The following is a 17948-nucleotide window of genomic DNA, read 5'->3' on the forward strand; positions in this document are numbered from 1 at the left end:
AGAGCAAGCAGGCCCTCAAACGCATCCTGAAATCAGAGTTCGGGCCTAAAGAGTTTAGGGGATCCTTACAGTCGGGTGGAAGACAGCTCCACAGGAGGAAGGCAAGGACCTAGGCTGGGGAGGAAAGTAACCTCCCAAGATGACAGCAACAGGTCTCGGCACGGAAAAGGGGGTGACATTGGGGAGATGGTCTCCCTAAGGGGTCAGTGCTGGGGGCGGGGTGGATGGGCAGGTCCAAGAGAGGAAAGCCCGGGCGGGTCTCTGGAGTGAGGACGTCCGCCGTGCATGCCGCCCCCTCCGCACAGAGCGGGCTCCCCCAGACGTCGGCGCTGTCGGGAACCTCGGAAATCTGGCGGCTAAGTCCGCACGCCGGCAAACTGCGGCCAAGAGAGGAGAAGGTCCTTTATCGTTGACTCACACAGCGGCGGCCTCGAGCGTCGCGGTGGTCATCACCCCTCCACGCAGGCTGCGCCTCCCCAATTCTAGGACATCCTCCGAGACCACCGCGCTATCCCGAGCGCGGGCCGGGATCGAGGAGCGCGCAAGCGCTGCGTGGGTGTCGCGGTAGCCCCAGCAGGCGGAGCCCTGCCCCGAGTGGGACCCGCCCCGCGTCCCGGAGCCCGCTCCTCATTGGCCAGTCCTGGAAGCTCCGCCCCCAGCACCTGCGCCCCGGAGGCCGGGAGTCGGCCTCCCACTGGTCAGGGAGAGGTCCCGCCCCCGCAGGGGACTCCCAGGGTGGGCGGGGATAGCGGCTGAAGGGGCGTGGCGCGGGGGGTCGCTCCCGCGCGTGGTTGCTGCCTGAGCGCCCCGGGCCTGTGCCGGGCAGCAGGCCGGCCGAAGGGCTGACTCTCGGAGCGCAAGCCACGGACCATGCGCACTCACTCAACTCAACATATTTATTGAGCACTGATGAAGGCAAAGGGCCGCCACCGTCACAGTTCCTAAGGGCCTGTTTCCAAACAAGGAAGCCAAGACACAGAGCTAGGAGCCAGTCGAAGGCCCAACGGGTTTCTAGCTGCCAGCTTCTGGAGCACCACTCTGCTCCCGCACCACGCTGCACGCGCGGCTCCTTTCGGTGTGAAGAATGTTCTCTGAAAACCTATCGAGTGCCAGGCAAGCTCATAAGGCCCAGCCAGGAACCAGCACCCTGAGTGCTTTGGAAGAAATGAGAGGGCCTGTGTCCAGCGATCACCCCTGGTTTGTACTATTGCTAGAGTACCCGTGTTTACACAGGACATTTAGCCTTAGAAAGGTCTAGGACTTTCGAGCCTTGAGGCATCCCCAGGGAACACCCAAGTCTAACTCTTACAGGGAAGAGGAAGGCTCAGAGCAGCTCCATTTGCACCATATCCTGTATGAACACTTGGTGACAGCCCAGCCCTGACTTGGGGGGGGCCCTGGTGAGGGTTGGGGATGCCAGAGGAGACGAGCAGAATGCATAGCTGGGGAGGGTGGCAGCCCTTCCTCCCAAGCCCAGGGGAGCTTGGCTGGGCTCTCACCGACTTGCATACTCACTCTTGCCCCAGAGATGATGGCAATGTTCCCACCTGCCCCCAACTCTGTTCAGGACTTTGGGAGAGAGGAGAGGGTCAGAGGGACAAGAAGAAGTGGCACAGCCAGGGACCCAGACGCCTGGAAGCAGGTCTGAATGCTGGCCACTTCACGTAGTGCCAAGGCCAATAAGACAACAAAATAGCTGAGGACACAGTACTCCAGTTCCAAATCGCCCAAACCAAGGGTTGCTCTCTAGGTAGCACCCAAAGTGGTGTGATCGAAGAGGCACAGATGCAAGCTGCCACCAAGACTTCTCCAGGACGCCTAGTGCTATTGCTTGAAATCCTACAGTCCGAACCTCATTGCTTTGATAAGAATTTGTTCCACCGACCTACAAAGGGCTCCTTGCGGATATAGCCCAACGGGAAAGTCTCAGCTCGCTCTGTACCCGAGACCTTCCACTCACTCTAGAAAATAAAGGTCCTTCCTGAGGGATTCTGACTTGGGCAAAGAGCTGGAGATGAACATGGAAGAGAAGGGGGGCCCTGAACTTGAAAAGAGGATACAACCAGGCTTCCTATCTGCCCCACTGCCTCTTAATCTTTTGCGACCCCGAAAACGCTAAGGTGAGGTAGAATGCACCGGGGTCATTACCCCCTCTGACAGGTGAGGAACATGACGCAGGAGGTGGTTAAAGAAACCCACCCCTGTCTCTTGGACTATCTCTTCTACCAGCCCCAAGTTCTTGGAACATACCACTCCTTTAACATGACAGCTCAGGCCGCGGAAGCACAGGAATCCAGCCGGGCTTCCCAGCCTCACCCACATCAGAAGCTTCCTCTCCGGGAGGAGTTTCCTGGGCTGGGTCTGCATCTCCCCCACCCTCTAAGTCCTCAGGCCGTGCATACCCATAATACTGAGACCTTGGGGGAAGGGTCCACCACTCCAGGCCTCAGTTTCCCCTCTCAACTAATAACCAAAATCATTCATGGATGTTGGGATGTTGGGAAGCACTCTGGGCCAAAGAATGCACACCCAGGATCGCAGCCTGTGTCAGAGCAGCAGCCAAGCCCCCACCAATACCTGGGCTGATCTGGACAGCCCCTCCACCATCCCCACACACAAGGAGGTAGCAGAATAGTTCCTGCCCCTCAGGGCTCCTGGTCCCCTTTGCAACCACACGTAACCCTTAAAAAAACACTAGAAAAACTCCATAAGGAAGGGAAAAAAAGATTTCAAAATAACACAGTAGGAAAACTCAAATTTCCAGCGCCTATTCTTCAAACTGTCCACTCTGCTGTGACCTCTGTGTACATTAGGAACGGCAGGCCCTCCGTGTCTCCATCGCCCGCTACTGGAAGGGCCACTATCTCCAGTGCCGGTCTCAGATACCCGCCACAGTCTCTCACCAAAAGTCGGCATCCTGTATGCTTTAAGGGATCCTTTCTAAGTCAGGAATGTAGAAAAGGCAGCGAAGAGTGACAAACTCAGAAAACAGGAAGTTGAGGCATCTGGTCATACACACACAGTTACCAAAAAGGCCACTGCTTCCCATCTGAATGGAAAAAAGCTCTCTCCAAAGCTATTCCAGAACTAGTCCAGAACGAGGAACCAGCGCCAGGCACCGGGGGAAAGGCCCGAAGGCGGACAGGAGTCCTGCTGGGGGTGCCCCGGAGAGCCGGAGGGTGCCCCTACAGGCTCCTGGCCGCTCAGCCCTCCTCACTGTGGCTGGGCCGGGGTCCCGGGGGCGTCCGGGGGAGGGCCAGGGAAGTGGGGCAGGGCGGGCCCGCCTGGCCTCGGGTGTGAGTCTGCATGTGGACCGCCAGGTGGTGGTTCCGGTTGAAGGCGCGGCCGCACTGAGGGCACTGGTAGGGCCGCTCGCCCGTGTGGATGCGCTGGTGGCGGAAGAGGTCGGAGGGCCGGCGGAAGGCCTTGCCGCAGTAGGGACAGGCCGGCCAGCCCTGGCTGGTGCCCGTGTGCAGGCGCTGGTGCAGCAGCAGACTCTTCCGCTGCTGGAAGAAGCGCAGGCACTCGCTGCAGTGGTACACCTTGCCCGCCGCCGCCGGACGCCGCGCCAGGAGGGAGCGGCCCGCCAGGGAGCGGCGGCCTCCGGGCTCCTCAGGGAGCCAGCGGATGACTGGGCCCGGCACCACCACCTCGCCCGGCTCCAGAGTGGAGGGGGCCTCCCCCCAGCCAGGGGGCGAGCTCCCCGGAGTCTCCCTGGGCTCCTCCTCCACGTGCGTCCGCTGGTGAATGGTCAGGTTAATCTTCAAGCGGAAACTCTGCCCACAGTCAGGGCAGGGGAAGGTCCGCTCTCGCCTGCGAGGGAGGATGCGGGGCGGCTCCCCCAGAGCTCCCGGGGCCCGCGGGTCCCCCACCCGCACCCGTGGCACCCCTGCCGCACGCAGCCGACAGGGGCCCTCGGTCCTGCTCCTGGGCCCCTTGGCCATCCTATACATGGGCTGGCTGTGGGACTCGCCCAGGAAGAGCTGCTCGGGTATCATCTCGTCCTCGGACTGGGCCTCTGTCTTGATGAGCACGCTGCCACCGCCTGGAGAAAGGAATCTCCATTAACTTCAAGCGGGCCACACTGGTGCCCACCGAGGCCACGCCACCCAGCCCGGGGCTCCAAGCACAGCCCTAGCCGGATCGGCAGCCCCCTGCTCCCGTCTTCTCGGAGCCCTTTCTCCTGCAGGTTGCTCACAGCACACACACCAGTGACCCTGTTCCCTTGGCCCTACGGAGCGGGCACTGTCGCCTGAGCAGCCCCCCACTGGCTGTTTGCTGTCGCACGGCCCATTCCTGGAGGCCAAGCAATGGACATCCGGAGAAAGGAGACAAAGCCGCAAAACCAGAAGCCAGGGCGCCAGGGGTCAGAGGGCAGACGGCGTTAAAGCAAACAGGTAGATGATGCGGGGGAGACCCTGCACCGAGATACCTTGGCTACATAGACCCCTAGGAGTTCTGACGATGTTAGTTCCCTTCGGTGAATGACAGTGAGCCCTGGGGCCGCTGAGGCAGGTGAGGAGCCTCAGGCCCAGAGGAAGCCGGCGTTTCAGCCACACTCGGAGCTGCTCATCCAAGTAACAAATCCACCTAAGCATCAGCTCCCTGTCTGGCACCTGCTCTCCGGGGACAGGCGGGAGGCACGAGGACCTCGGCTTCCTGGCTGGACCTCAGTGTGAGTCAGCACTTGACTCGGAGATGGGACTGAGGCTGGGAACTGCCAGGACAGAGGAGAGAGCCGGGACTCGGAGGCAACACATGGGCCCCAGTGCTGGGAAGGAAGATCCCGGCCACAGGCCCTGCCTGCAACACCGGCACTCTTGGAGATCCTTCACTGCTGTTCCCCTCTGGGCTTTTCTGGAATCAGCCCCGACTGGCTTCTCTGACCTCCCCCCGAGCCCAGCATCTCAGACACTGCAACCCACGGTCTGTTTGAAGACTGACAGTGAACCTTACCCTCTGCCTATTAGAACGAAACCTTTAGCCCTTTACGAGCGATTTCCAAGGTCCAGAGCAAGAGGGAGTTCACTTCTTGCTGAAGCATGAATTTAAATCCCACCCCAGAGACTCTGCTAACTGCCGAACCTTCCAGACCAGCACCTGATGTCAAGACCTCGGGGTTCTTTGCTCAAGTCCAGCTTCCCAGCAACCCTCACAAGTAACTCCGGACAAAACTTTGGTTTCTATGTTGGACATGACCCTGCCATTTGTAATTTAGTCCCACAGCTACAGAATCAGTTAAGAGTCTCTAAGAAGCATCTGAACTTTGCATCTGAAGTGTTGCATTTAATGGGCTACCGTGGTATTCCTAAACTTGGGGATTAGTGTGGGTCTCCGGCCCTATTCCATGTGAAGGCCAAGGTTCCCAGACCTCTTCACCTGAAGCCCATCTCCAGCTTGGACGCCCACCATGCCACAACCCCAAGGCACCCACATCTCACCTCTGCCTCCCATCAAAGCGGAATGGAACCAGGTAAGAACTGGATCCCTTTCTCTCAGGGCAGAAAACCACCCCAAAGCTGGAATGGGCGATAATTGCTACATTTTTTCCTGTTCATCACGGTGTAAGCCCGGTTTTGTGGCCTCTAGGCAGGGGACCTGAATTTAAATCATAGACCACCGCATACAAACTCTGAGACATCCGAGGCTGTGCGCCGGGACCATTCACAGGGTTGCCGTGAGGCCTTTCTGTCACCAGACCCCGAACCTGGTGCGCGCAGCCTGTGTTCGAGCAGCACCTTCCCACCAGGCCAGACACGATGGGGGACGACCAGGACCTAGACGGTCGGGGTCGCAAAGAGTCCCAGGGCAAAAGGACCTGGGAAAGAGGCAGGGACCCCTAGGAAGAGGCTCCTTCCCGGGGCCCACTGCGCCGCCTCCCACCCCACAGCCAAGGGCCCCTCTGTCACTCACCTGGCCCCATGCCAGGCAGCCTCTCCCCGGGAGGGGATGTTGGAGACTCCCCACCTGAAAATTCTTGCTCCTGTTTAACCGCGGCTGGAGGCCCTGTGCGAGAGACACTGTGAGGGCCCTTCCCGACACCAGGCTCGTGCAGGACCGCACAGGCTCCAAGCAGACCCCGCATATGCTCGAACGCCTGCTCTGTCCAGAGGACTGCTCGCTCCATGGCCTCTGCTTCGGAGGCGAGAGGAAAGCCGTGAAGGCCATGCCCCCAGTTCCCATCTGGGCCAGCGCGGACAACTCCGTCACCCTCACGGACCGCCGAAGGACAGAGGGTTTGGGGAGGCCCCTGGGGCCCGGCGCCAGGTCTGCAGGGGAGCAGGGACAAAGAGAAGGTCCCCTCTGCTTACACACTGGCTGGGCAGGAGGGCACCGGGGAGAGAGGGACAGTCACCCCGCCCCCCACCCCCGCCCCAGGGAGCTCATAGTCACTGGAGGGAAAGCAACCGAGACTGAAAAGTCAGGCCCGTGGGAGCGAGGAGGAAGAGGAAGACGAGGGCAGGAGAAGGCGGGCTAGCAAAGCCAAGCTGCAGGCAGACCGCAGGGCTCTGGAGTAAATGCCACGGGTGAGGCCAAATGCCCTCCGAGCTGTGCTCTATTCTGTGAAAGGACGGACAGGAGCTTCCTTCACACACGAGCAGACAGAGAGCACTGGAAAGGCGGCCAGAAGCCAGAGGGTCCCCCACAGCCTCCAGAGAGAGGACGTTTGCTGAGGAACGAATGCACATGCCAGCACCGTGCTAGGCCCAGGACACAGACCGCCCGGTTAACGGGACCATCACAGGAAGCCGGAGCAGGCCCAGTACCCGCCTTTGTGTGCCCTTCCCCTCGCTGCAGCCCGGCCAGAGGGCCTGGCCCCTAGCAGGCCTCAGGAACCCACACTTTGGCTCAGCCCATTTTCTCCTGCGAAAAACGCCCTTCGTTCCCAGCTAAAATCTACGCTTCCTCCTCTAAGGCCTGTCACAGGGTCCCCTTCCCAGGAAGCCCGTCCAGCTTGGCCAAGCCTGGTGTCCGTCATCTGTCCCCCTGTCACGCTTCAGCACATTACTCAGCAGCACCTGTCTGGTCGTGTGTCAAGATGCTCTTCACACGGCGGCCCGGCGGCCCTCGCTCACCCGTGCTTGCTCCAGGGACGGTCACTCTCGTCTCGGAGTCTTGCTGGCGCCTGGTGACCTGCTCTTCTTTTGGTTCTTCCCGGGCAGGGCTGACGGGGCCGAGGTTGTGCTCTGGACGTGGAGGGACGCCTGGAAAATGCAACTCAGTGATGCCAAGGACAACACAGAGATCCCTCCCGGTGGCAGGAGCCTGTGGCGCAGGGCCGCCTGCGGTCACCGGGACTGGGGGGCATCAGGTCAAACACTGGCTGGGACATTTAAGTGGACTTCACGGATCCCTCGTGGCTAAAAGAGAAGGAAAAGATACAGCACAGTAATGTCTGAGCGTACCAGACAAGTCGTGTGGCTTGTTAGGGCGTCCCGGCTCAGAACAACGCAACAGTGGCTTCCGGGCCCAAGTCCTGTGCCACCCTGATGTATAGGGATCCCCCTGGAAGCACCCCAAGATTCTCATCGGCGGTTCTGGGTAGGCCTAGGAATTACGCATTTCTTGAAAAAGATTTTATTGTATTTATTTTTAAAGATTTTACTTATTTGAGAGACTGAGACAGTGAGTGTGTGCACGCACGAACAAGGGGAGGGGCAGAGAGAGAAGAAGCAGGTTCCCCACTGAGCGGGGAGCCCGACATGCGCCTTGATCCTGAGGTCCTAGGATCATGACCCGAGCCAAAAGCAGACGCTTAACCAACTAAGTTACACAGGTGCCCCTGCAGTTTTGTTTTTTTTAAAGATGTAACATATCTGAGAGAGATATCATATCATGTGCGAACATGAGTGGGGAGAGGGAGAGACAGAGGGAGAGGGAGAGAGAGAGAGGGGGCAGAGAGAAGCAGGCTCCCTGCTGAGCACAGAGGCTGACACGGCACTCAATCCCAGGACCCTGAGATGATGACCCGAGCCAAAGTCAGATGCATAACCCAACGAGCCACCTGGGCGCCCATTAGCTGCATTTTAAAAAAGGTCCTAGGTCAAAAGAGATGAACACAGAGTTCACAGAGTTAGAAATTTAAATGGCCCATAAATAAAAGGATACTCACCCCCCCTCATGTAAGAGAGATATCATGAAAAATACACTGCTAATGGGGCGCCTGGGTGGCTCAGTCGTTAAGCATGTGTCTTCGGCTCAGGTCATGATCCCAGGGTCCTGAGATCGAGCCCTGCATCGGGCTCCCTGTTCAGTAGGGAGCCTGCTTCTCCCTCCCCTGCTATGCTTGCACACTCTCTCTCTCTGTCAAATCAGTAAATAAAATCTTAAAAAAACAAAACAAAAAACACTGTTGGGGCACCTGGATGGCTCAGTCAGTTGGAAGCCCCGGGATCAGGTCCCACATCAGGCTCCCCAATCAGCAGGGAGTCTGCTTTTCCCTCTGACCCTCCCCCATCTTGAGCTCTCTCTCTCTCTCTCTCTCAAATAATTAAAATCTAAAAAAAACCCAACTAAACAAACAACTGTTGCCGGGGTGCCGAGGGTCTCAGTCATTTAAACATCTGCCTTCAGCTCAGGTCATGATCCCAGGGTCCTGAGATCAAACCCTGCATTGGGTGCCCTGCTCAATGGGGAGTCTGCTTCTCCCTCTCCCTCTGCCACCCCACCCCCTCATGCTCTCTCTCTCTCAAATAAATAAATGAAATCTTGGGGGGGAAAAAAGCATTAAATACCATGACCAAGTAGAGTGTATTCCTGGGATGCAATGTTAGTTCAGCATACGAAACAAAACCAACAGAACACACCACATTAACAGAATGAAGGGAAAACACCTCGGGAAAACATCTCAGTTAATGCAGAAAAAGCATCTGACAAAATTCAACACCCTTCCATGATAAAACCATTCAAAAGACCAGACACAGAAACTATCTCAACATAATAAAAGCCATATATGAAAAACCAACAGTGAACAGCACATTCAATGGTCAAAGAATGAAAGCTTTTCCCCTAAGATTAGGAACAAGGCAAAATGTCCACTTTTACCACCCATTCATCAAAGGACTGGAAGCCCTGGACAGAGCAAGTTAACAAGAAACAAAAATAAATAATATCCAAATTGGAAAGGAGGAAATAAAATTATCTCTTCAAAGATGAAATATGCAGAAAAGCCTAAAGATTCCACAAAGAACTGTAGGGACTAGCAAATTAATTCAACAAAGTACCAGGACAAAAGTCAATATATAAAAATTAGTATTTCTATACACTAATAACAAGCAATTTGAAAAGAAAATTACAGAAACAATTCCACTTATAATAGTATCAAAAAGAATGAAAGCCTCAGGAATTATTTAACTGGGGCACCTGGGTGCCTCAGTGGGTTAAGCCTCTGCCTTTGGCTCAGGTCATGATCTCAGGGTCCTGGAATCAAGCCCCGCTTCAGGCTCTCTGTTCAGCAGGGAGCCTGCTTCCCCCCTCTCTCTGCCTGCCACTCTGCCTACTTGTGATCTCTGTCATTCTGCCAAATAAATAAATAAAATCTTTAAAAAAAAAAAAAAAAAAAGGAACTATTTAACCAAGGAGGTGAAAGACCTTTACAACGAAAACTACAAAACACTGCAGAAAGAAACTAAAGGCATAATAAGTAAATGGAAACATACCATGTTCATGGATTGGAAGGCTTAATATTGTTTATATTAACTACCAAAGTGACTTACAGATTCAATGCAATCTCTATCAAAGTCTCAATGGCAATTTTTACAGAAAGAGAAAAACCCCATCCTAAAATTCATATGGAATCTCAAGGGACCTCAAAGAGTGAAAACAATATTAAGGAGGAAGAACAAAGTGGAATGACTTCCTAACTTCAAAACTTACAAAGACACTGTAATCAAAACAGTGTGGTAGTACTAGCATCAATAGAATAAATAAACAGAACTAAGTCATAAACATTCACATAGCTAGTCAAGTGACATTTTAGAAGCATCTCAAGACCACTCAAAGGGGAATGGACAGTCTTTTCAACAAATGGTGCTGGGAAAACTGCATATCCACATACAAAAGAATAAAAGATCTTTATCTAACTCCATATATAAAAACTAACTCAAAGGAATCAAAGATCTAAATGTAAGAGCTAAAACACAAAACTCTTAGAAGAGGGGTGCCTGGGTGGCTCAATCAGTTGGGCATCTGTCTTTGGCTTAGGTCATGATCCTGGAGTCCTGGGATCGAGCCCCGCATAGGGCTCCTTGCTTATCAGGGAGCCTGTTTCTCCCTCTCCCCCTGCCTTGTCTCCCCCTGCATTGTGCTCTCTCATTCTCTGTCAAATAAATAAATAAATAAAATCTTTTTTAAAAAATGATTATCTATAGGGACAAAGGAGTAAGAATGGAAATAAGACTTTCCTGAATGCATCCTTTTAAACCATTCTGACTTTGCAAACATAACATGCCGTATGTATTCAAAACATTAAATGAAAAGGTAAAAAGAGCCATTTCTAAACACCTAAAAATAGGGCCACCTGTGTGGCTCAGTCAGTTAATCCTCTGCCTTCAGCTGGGGTCATGATCCCAAGGTCCTGGGATAAGCCCCACACTTCTCTCTGCTCAGCAGGAGGCCTGCTTCTCCCTCTCTCTCTCTCCCTCTGCTTGTGCTTCCTCCTTGCTATGTCTCTCTCTGTCAAATAAACAAAATCTTTAAAAAAATTTGTTTAAATCTTTTTAAAATAAGCCACCCAGGTGCCCCCAAGATACATTATTTTCTAGGGCTCTCTGTTTGGTGGGGAGCCTGCTTCCCATCCCCCTCTCTCTGCCTGCCTCTCTGCCTACTTACGATCTCTGTCTGTCAAATAAATAAATAATATCTTTTTTTATTATATCTTTTTCTTTTTTTTTTTTTTTAGATTTTATTTATTTGTCAGAGAGAGAGAGGGAGAGAGAGCAAGCACAGGCAGACAGAATGGCAGGCAGAGGCAGACGGAGAAGCCGACTCCCTGCCAAGCAGGGAGCCCGATGTGGGACTCGATCCCAGGACGCTGGGATCATGACCTTTGCTGAAGGCAGCTGCTTAACCAACTGAGCCACCCAGGCATCCATAAATAAATAAAATCTTTAAAAAAAAAACATATTTTCTAAAAAAAAAAAACAAACTTTTTTTTTTTTTTCTGAAAAGGCCTAGACGTAATGCTAAAAATTAGCAATCACTAGCACTCATATTGAGGTATCCAAATATCCTTTGCCACTGAACCAAAACTCCTTGGAGAAATTTGTATTCCAGGTCTGAGGCAGGAAATACATTAGATGATTCTAGAACATCTTATGGTATCCGAAAGCCACTGAAGTCACATCAAAATGACCTCAGGGACAACTTGAAAGGGCTCCCATGAGCTAAAGATGGGACAATTTAAGCACAAAAAATAATGGCTGCAAACGATTGGCATATATAAAATATTTAAAAGTCTCTGAAGTCATTTTAAAAAGACAGAAAATTAAAAAAAAAAAAAAAAGCCCAAGTACTGGTCACCTTTAAAGGCTCCTAAGGGAGTAACTTCACTGTGATAACTGATAAAGAAAAAGAATTAAGCTTCTATCCTGCCTCTTCTGTACAGACTCTATTTCAGGGTAACTAAGAGTTGATTAGGGAAAGTACTGTTTGTAAAAGAATTTCACCGATGCAGTGCCCAAGTATGACAGACTCTCCCCATTTTGCAACCCTAAGGGAATAACAAATCTGGGGAACAACGTTCAATGACCGGTAAAATCACCAGGGGAGAAGGTGATGGGGAGCTCTGCAACAGAAAACAGAGCCCAGGATCTCCAGAAGGCACGAGGACGGAGCCTCGGTGCCTGGAGCTGAGGGCCCTGCTGGCAGGGAGTACACGCCACCACCTCTGAAGCCATGTGGCCCGTGAGGTTGAACCTGAACCCAAAGAAGCCTCCTGATTTACCAGTTTAGAGGAAATGCAAGAAAGAGAAGAACAATAAGTGACACCAAACCCAGAATACGGGAAATGATGAAATGATGGCATTTGAAAAGATAAACGACTTTACGGCGAGCCTGGGTGGCTCAGCAGGTTAAGCCTCTGCCTTCAGCTCAGGTCATGATGTCGGGGTCCTGGGATCGAGCCCCGCATCACGCTCTCTGCATGGTGGGGACTCTGCTTGGCCCTCTGCCTGCTGCTCCCCCTGCTTGTGTTCGCTCTCTGTCTCTGACAAATAAATAAAACATTAAAAAAAAAAAAGATAAATGAGATTAGAATGTCAATAAGTAAATAATATTCAAGAGGGGGAGGGGAGGGTGCGCATGAACGGAGGTGCGGAACGACAGAAGGCAGCAACATGTGTGCCCAGGAAGGCAGTGCCAGGCCACAAGGTGGGGAAGCCCGGAGCATGCGCCCAGTGACAGATGGAAGACTCGAAAGGTCGCACACAGTAGGACTCCATTCACGTGCAATGTCCAGAACAGGCGAATCTAAGACACAAGAGGGCAGATGAGTAGTTGCCTTGGGCTGAGGAGCAGCGGGAGGGAAACAGGAAGTCAACACCACGGGGACGGGCTTCTCTTTGGCTGGCAAAGAAAGTTCCAGCTGTGGTGAGGGTACACAGCTGTGAGGAAGAGTGACACTGAGCTGTATACTCCAATCCGGGAACTGCCGGGGATGCTAACTTTATCTCAACAAGGCTGTTAAATTTGGGGCGGGAGGGGGGCTTTTTATAAATCGAATGCAACAGGTGGACTTCGGTGTCCCCGCATCAGGACCCGCCACCTACAGCCAACAGTTTTGAGACACTCGGGGAAAAGAGCACGCAGATGCGGGGCCGGTGTTCACCCGCTGCTTCCGACACTGGTAGGCCGGTTCCGCTCAGAGAGCGGGATTAGACAGGGAAGCCAACGCCCGATCGCCGCCCCACACGGGTGACGCTCACACGGACGTCTGGCACTCCTCCCTACCTCCATTTATTTTTTAAAATTTAACCTTTTAGGGGCCCCTGGGTGGCTCAGTGGGTTAAGCTGCTGCCTTCGGCTCGGGTCATGATCCCAGGCTCCTGGGATCGAGTCCCGCATCGGGCTCTCTGCTCAGCGGGGAGCCTGCTTCCTCCTCTCTCTCTGCCTGCCTCTCTGCCTGCTTGTGATTTCTCTCTCTGTCAAATAAATAAATAAAATCTTAAAAAAAAAAAATTTAACCTTTTAAAGTCTCCCAGAAGACTCTGATATCAGAGTCAACTTGGGAACCGCAGGTCCCTTACCACACCAGCTGTGGGGACCAAGTCGGCCCTGGACGCCCCCCGGGAGGCCCGTGTCCACACAGGGAAGCCGTAGGTGACGGGCATTTACAGCCGCAGGCTCACGTGGGGGAGCAGAGGAGGAGGGGGCGAGCGCGAGCTAGAGGGGCAGCAGGAGAGCTGCTGCTGCTCGCCGGGTCACTGGTGGCCCTAAGTCCCCGCTTACACAGCACTCGGCAAGTGCTAGCCAGAGGGCTGCCGGGTCCCGGAGTCCTCACGACAACCACACAACGCCAGAACCGCTGGCCGCCCCGTTCAGAAGCCGAAACCCGACGGCTCTAAGCTCCGCCCCCCGCCCCAACTAGGCTGGCCTAGGACAGAGTGGGCCCCACTTTGGGTTGAGGGCCTGTGCCCCCTCCCGGGCTGAGGGCTAGCCTGGAAAGCCCAGGAGAGCAGTGCGGCCCACTCACTCCCCCGTCCAGCCCCCCACTCACCAGGGCTTGGCCTCCTTGGCTGGGCTACCTCCCTCCTGCTTCCCTCCTCCTGGCCCCACGGGCCTCCAGGACAAGGCTCCTCTCCCCGCTCCATCCGGGTCAGGATGTCTGGTTTGGAGATGGCATAATCTGCACACGGAACGGAAGGAGAGCTGGGTCAGGCCTGGACACGCGCCCCGCAGCTGCCCGCAGAGCTGGAGACACACTGAGAAGAACAGACGTCAATGCAAAGACGCAGACCGCCAGAGGCCGATCTGCGGACACAGACCCAGATCGCCACCTCCGCAGCCTTACCCAGGGACACCAGCATCTCGTAGTTGCCCCGCATCACGTGCTTGTAGAGCTCCTTCTGCCACTCGTCCAGCTTGCCCCACTCCTGCTCAGAGAAATACACGGCCACGTCATCAAAGGTCACAGGCACCTGGAACCACAAGGGTCACGCATGCTCACCCACTCACTTCCAGGCACGGTCCCTCGGGCTGTCCCACCCCAGGGGCCTGAGGGATACCTTGGGGGCCTCCCCCTTGCTGCCCGGGGGCAGGCGCAGGATCCAGAAATTTCGGTTCCTCAGCAGGTTCTCCATGTTCTCCAGCCGCCTCTGCAGCAGCCCGTACTCCTGCAGCAGGGTCCCCAGCACGGCCCACTTGCCCTCCAGCTGGTTCCCGAACTCCACAGCCGTCTTCTCGCAGTCCAGCAGCTTCTTCTCAGCCGTCCCCGCCCGCCCCTCCAGGGTCAGCAAGCGGGCCAGGCAGGAGTCCACCTTCTTCTCCAAGGCCTGGATGGCGGCCACCACCGTCCACAGTGTGATCTCCGTGGAGTACAGGTAAGAGTTCTCCGCGGCTGCTGGGGGTGACAGAGGAGGTGTCGAAGGGCTTTCGTCTTCTGTCTGCTTATCCCTCTCTGGAGCCTGGCCACAAGAAGAGAAAGGGGAGATGGTCTCTGAATGACCCCATCTACATGTGTACTTCAAAAAGCCTCACGATGACACCTGCCCAGGGAAGGCCCCCGCTGGGATCCTAAGGGCCAGGCAGGCAGGTGTCGAAGGGAGGCAGGGACATCAGTGAAGGCAGGAAACACTGGCTGGACCAAGGCATTAGCAAGTGGAAAACGGGAGGAAACACACGGCCAAAGACAAAAGCATCTGCGGCTCTCGGGGGGCTTCCATCTTGGACCTTAGTCTCCTCCTCCTCCTCCTCTGCAGACCAAGGGACAGGCCTGGAAGCACAGAGAACATGAGCTCTGCTGCCAGAGAGCCCAGGTCCAAGCAGCAAGCCCGCCGCTCCCAAGCTGGCTGACTCTGGGCACCGTCTTCCCACACAGCTTTCAACTTCACTTCCACGTCTAGAAAACGGTCCTCACAGGAGATGATCGTGAGAATGACCCAGTCTTTGTTGAAAGCACTTAGCCCAGTGTCTAGCACGCGGTACATACTCAAGGCACGCAAGCCCCACGTGGATTCCGCTAAGACGGTAACAGTAAGGATGCAGACTATGCTGCTGTGGATGGTTCTGGCTCAGGGACGTGGCAAGAAACGGACCCCCCTGGGCTTTTTTCCTCCACCTTTTTCATTCCACTGTCCTTCGGCACCTTGGAAAGAGCTTCCAGAGTGCCTCAACTCAGCCCGGTGCTGATGCACGAGCCGGAGCGTGTGCAACAGCCCAGTCCCAGGACCTGGTGCTAAAAGCCTTTTGGGGGGGCCTGGGTGTCTCAGCTGGTTAAGCTTCAGCCTGCGGCTCAGGTCATGATCCCAGAGTCCAGGGATCAAGGCCCGTGTCCGACTCCCTACTCAGCTGGGAGTCTGCTTCTCCCTCTCCTTTCTGCTCGTGCTCTCTCTTGCTATTTCTGTCTTTCGCAAATAAATAAATAAAATATTAAAAAGAAAAGAAAAGAAGGCAGGTATGCATCTGCCTGGGTTCTGGTTTGTTTCCCCCAGAAAGGACGTTCCAGAGGGTGTGTGTGATTCGCCACTGTATTCACAGCTCCTAAAGCTAGCTGCTGAATGAATGAATGAATGACCCCACAATTAAACAACATTTATTCAGTAACAACTACTGGCCACCTGCCATTGTAAAGGGACCATGGGGGAATGCAGAAAAAATTATGTGGTTCTTCTTTCTCCAGGAGAAAAATTCTGTATAGAAGCAGAGTTGGGGGCAAATCATTCCTGTTGTAAAGTTTCTCGGCAATCTCAGGTACTGTAAGATGACAAAAGGAAAGGAGTAAACGGAAAGAAATGGTCAGAAAAAGTTCTGAGGGACTGGCCCCGGCTAGGTGGGAGCTGGTGATGTCACTAACGAAGTTCCAGAAATGCCCTGGGGGCGTATTCCCCAGGGGACAGGGCCACAAACCTCAGTATTCCCACCCCCTTTCTCTCCCTGGCGCTCAGGGAATCCAAAGGGAAGCACACACCAAATTCATTAATTAAAGGAGGCGGAGTGGAAGTTCCTCCTTTCAAAGGAGCCACAAAAATCAAGGTTTCAAAAACTTCATTAAGAGGTATTAATAATGGTAGAAACCATTTACTGAGTTCTGCTTGCAAGAGATTTTCTGGTATATCAAAAATAGCCAAAAGATTCTTTTCTCGGAATTGCGCATACTGCGCATTACCGGCCAACAGTCTAAAATAATCCGGGGCGCCTGGGTGGCTCAGTGGGTTAAAGCCTCTGCCTTCGGCTCAGGTCATGTTCCCAGCATCCTGGGATCGAGCCCCATGTCGGGCTCTCTGCTCCGCAGGGAGCCTGCTTCCTCCACTCTCTCTGCCTGCCTCTCTGCCTACTTGTGGTTTCTCTCTGTGTCAAATAAATAAAATCTTTAAAAAAAATAAAATAAATAAAATAATCCAAATAACCTAATCCAACATGCCAGTCTGAGAAAAAATCTACCTCTAGTCCCCCTCGAAAACAGCACTCGACACCTTTCTCTTCGGTAAATGTCGAACCCCGGGGCCTTCATGAGAGTGTAATCCCGAAGTTCTGGCCTAGACGTCGGGCTCGGCCAGACTCGGTGCGTGGCCTTGGGCCAGTCCCTTCCGGAGCCTCACACTCGCGCTGTCTGAAGCGCGTGGGGCTGCGCGACAGTCGTCCCTGCGTGCCTCCGACCGGACAATGGACGGGGGTGGGGGGGGCAGGCGGGACACACGGCCGGCCCGCTTCAGGGCAAGGCCTGTCATCTGAAGTGCCGCTAGGAAGCAGGGCCTGTCCCCCCCCCCCCCCACGTCGGGGCCGCCTCGCCGCGCCCCGCAGCCCAGCCTGCCGTTTGGGCCGCCCGCGCTGTCGACCCGAAAGCCCGGCCGGGACGCCAGACCCGGGGCGGCGGGGCGGACCGCGCCGGCGGGACGCGGCCGGCGCCAGCCTGGGCGGAGCAGGAGGCCGCGCGGCGGGGCCGCTCCACGGCTGCGGGGCGCCGACCCTCACGGCGGCGGCGGCGGCGGCGGCGGCCCCAGGCCGTCTGGGCGTCCGCGGGCCGGGGCGCTTACCCGGGCGGGCGCCGCTTCGGCCATGGCTGCTCGCGTCCCTCACTCGGCGGCTGCCCTCGGCCTGGCCTGGCGGGCCTGGCGCAGCGCGCAGGCGGCGACGGAGGCGGAGCGGAGACGCCCAGCCTCGGAGCCGCTGCCGGGAGGCCGCGAGCTGCGTCCGAGCCACGTGCCCCGTCGGCCCTTTAAACAAGAGCTGCGCTCGCGGCCGGGCACGAGGGCGCGCACAGCGCCCCCTGCAGCCCGAAGGACCGCACGTCCGCGGCCCGCGGCCTTCTGCGCGCGCCCGCCGGCCCTCGCGGCCTCGGGGGTCCCGTACGGAGGCCGCCCGCCCGCCCTGGCCTGGGCCGCGGGAGTGGACGCCGGCGCGGCCTCCCGCAGGTCCCGGGCAGGGGCAGCTCGGGGGGGCCCAGCCCTGGCCCCTAGCCCCCCTCCAGGACGCTTGGGCCCCAGCGTCCCACTTGGGAGGATCGAGTCACGGAGCTAAGAAGCGGCCGTGCAGGACGCTGAGAAAACGTGGGAGTTCGCGTGTCGGGGCGGGGAAGGGCTGGCCTTGCCGGGGCATCAAGTGTCCGGAGCTTTGCCGCCGTAACGCCTCTGAAGGACCCAAGTGACTCGGTGTGGGTATACTCGTTGCGCCGGGCGGGGTGGGGGTAGGGTGGGGCAGAGTTTAGAACTACTTGTTGCGCGCCGGGGGGACTCCGTCGGTTCCGTGGCTGCCTTCGGCTCAGGCCGTGGTCCCAGGGTCCTAGGATGGAGCCC

General features: G+C 55.6%; 1 protein-coding gene across 5 annotated transcripts; it reads right to left on the minus strand.

Moving 5' to 3' along the window:
• Positions 1-2708: 2708 nt before the first annotated feature.
• Positions 2709-17322, minus strand: ZNF783 (zinc finger protein 783). 5 transcript variants are annotated; one of them, XM_059396175.1, is made up of 7 exons: positions 17190-17322; positions 14223-14621; positions 14009-14135; positions 13715-13843; positions 7020-7205; positions 5914-6006; positions 2709-4045 (listed from the first exon to the last, which is right to left on the minus strand). In XM_059396175.1, exons 1-7 carry the CDS (start codon positions 17211-17213, stop codon positions 3204-3206), a joined length of 1800 nt encoding a protein of 599 aa, XP_059252158.1. In that variant the 5' UTR covers positions 17214-17322; the 3' UTR covers positions 2709-3203. The 5 variants fall into 5 exon arrangements, with proteins under 5 accessions (XP_059252158.1, XP_059252159.1, XP_059252160.1 ...); XM_059396176.1 differs by having other exon boundaries at positions 14009-14090; positions 17190-17321; XM_059396177.1 differs by having other exon boundaries at positions 7077-7205; positions 17190-17321.
• Between the last annotated feature and the right edge of the window lie 626 nt (positions 17323-17948).

Source organism: Mustela nigripes, chromosome 4, assembly GCF_022355385.1.
Source record: "Mustela nigripes isolate SB6536 chromosome 4, MUSNIG.SB6536, whole genome shotgun sequence".
NCBI classification, from domain to species: Eukaryota; Metazoa; Chordata; class Mammalia; order Carnivora; family Mustelidae; genus Mustela; species Mustela nigripes.

What these genes read in the sequence shown, in the direction of transcription:
- ZNF783 (XM_059396175.1), bottom strand. Translation starts at nt 17,213, where the DNA reads ATGGCCGAAGCGGCGCCCGCCCGG. An exon ending in GCAAGGGGGAGGCCCCCAAG is followed by an intron (nt 14,136 to 14,222) that starts GTATCCCTCAGG and finishes TTGTGGTTCCAG; the next exon opens with GTGCCTGTGACCTTTGATGA. An exon ending in GCTGCCTGGCATGGGGCCAG is followed by an intron (nt 4,046 to 5,913) that starts GTGAGTGACAGA and finishes TCCTTTCTCCAG; the next exon opens with GCGGTGGCAGCGTGCTCATC.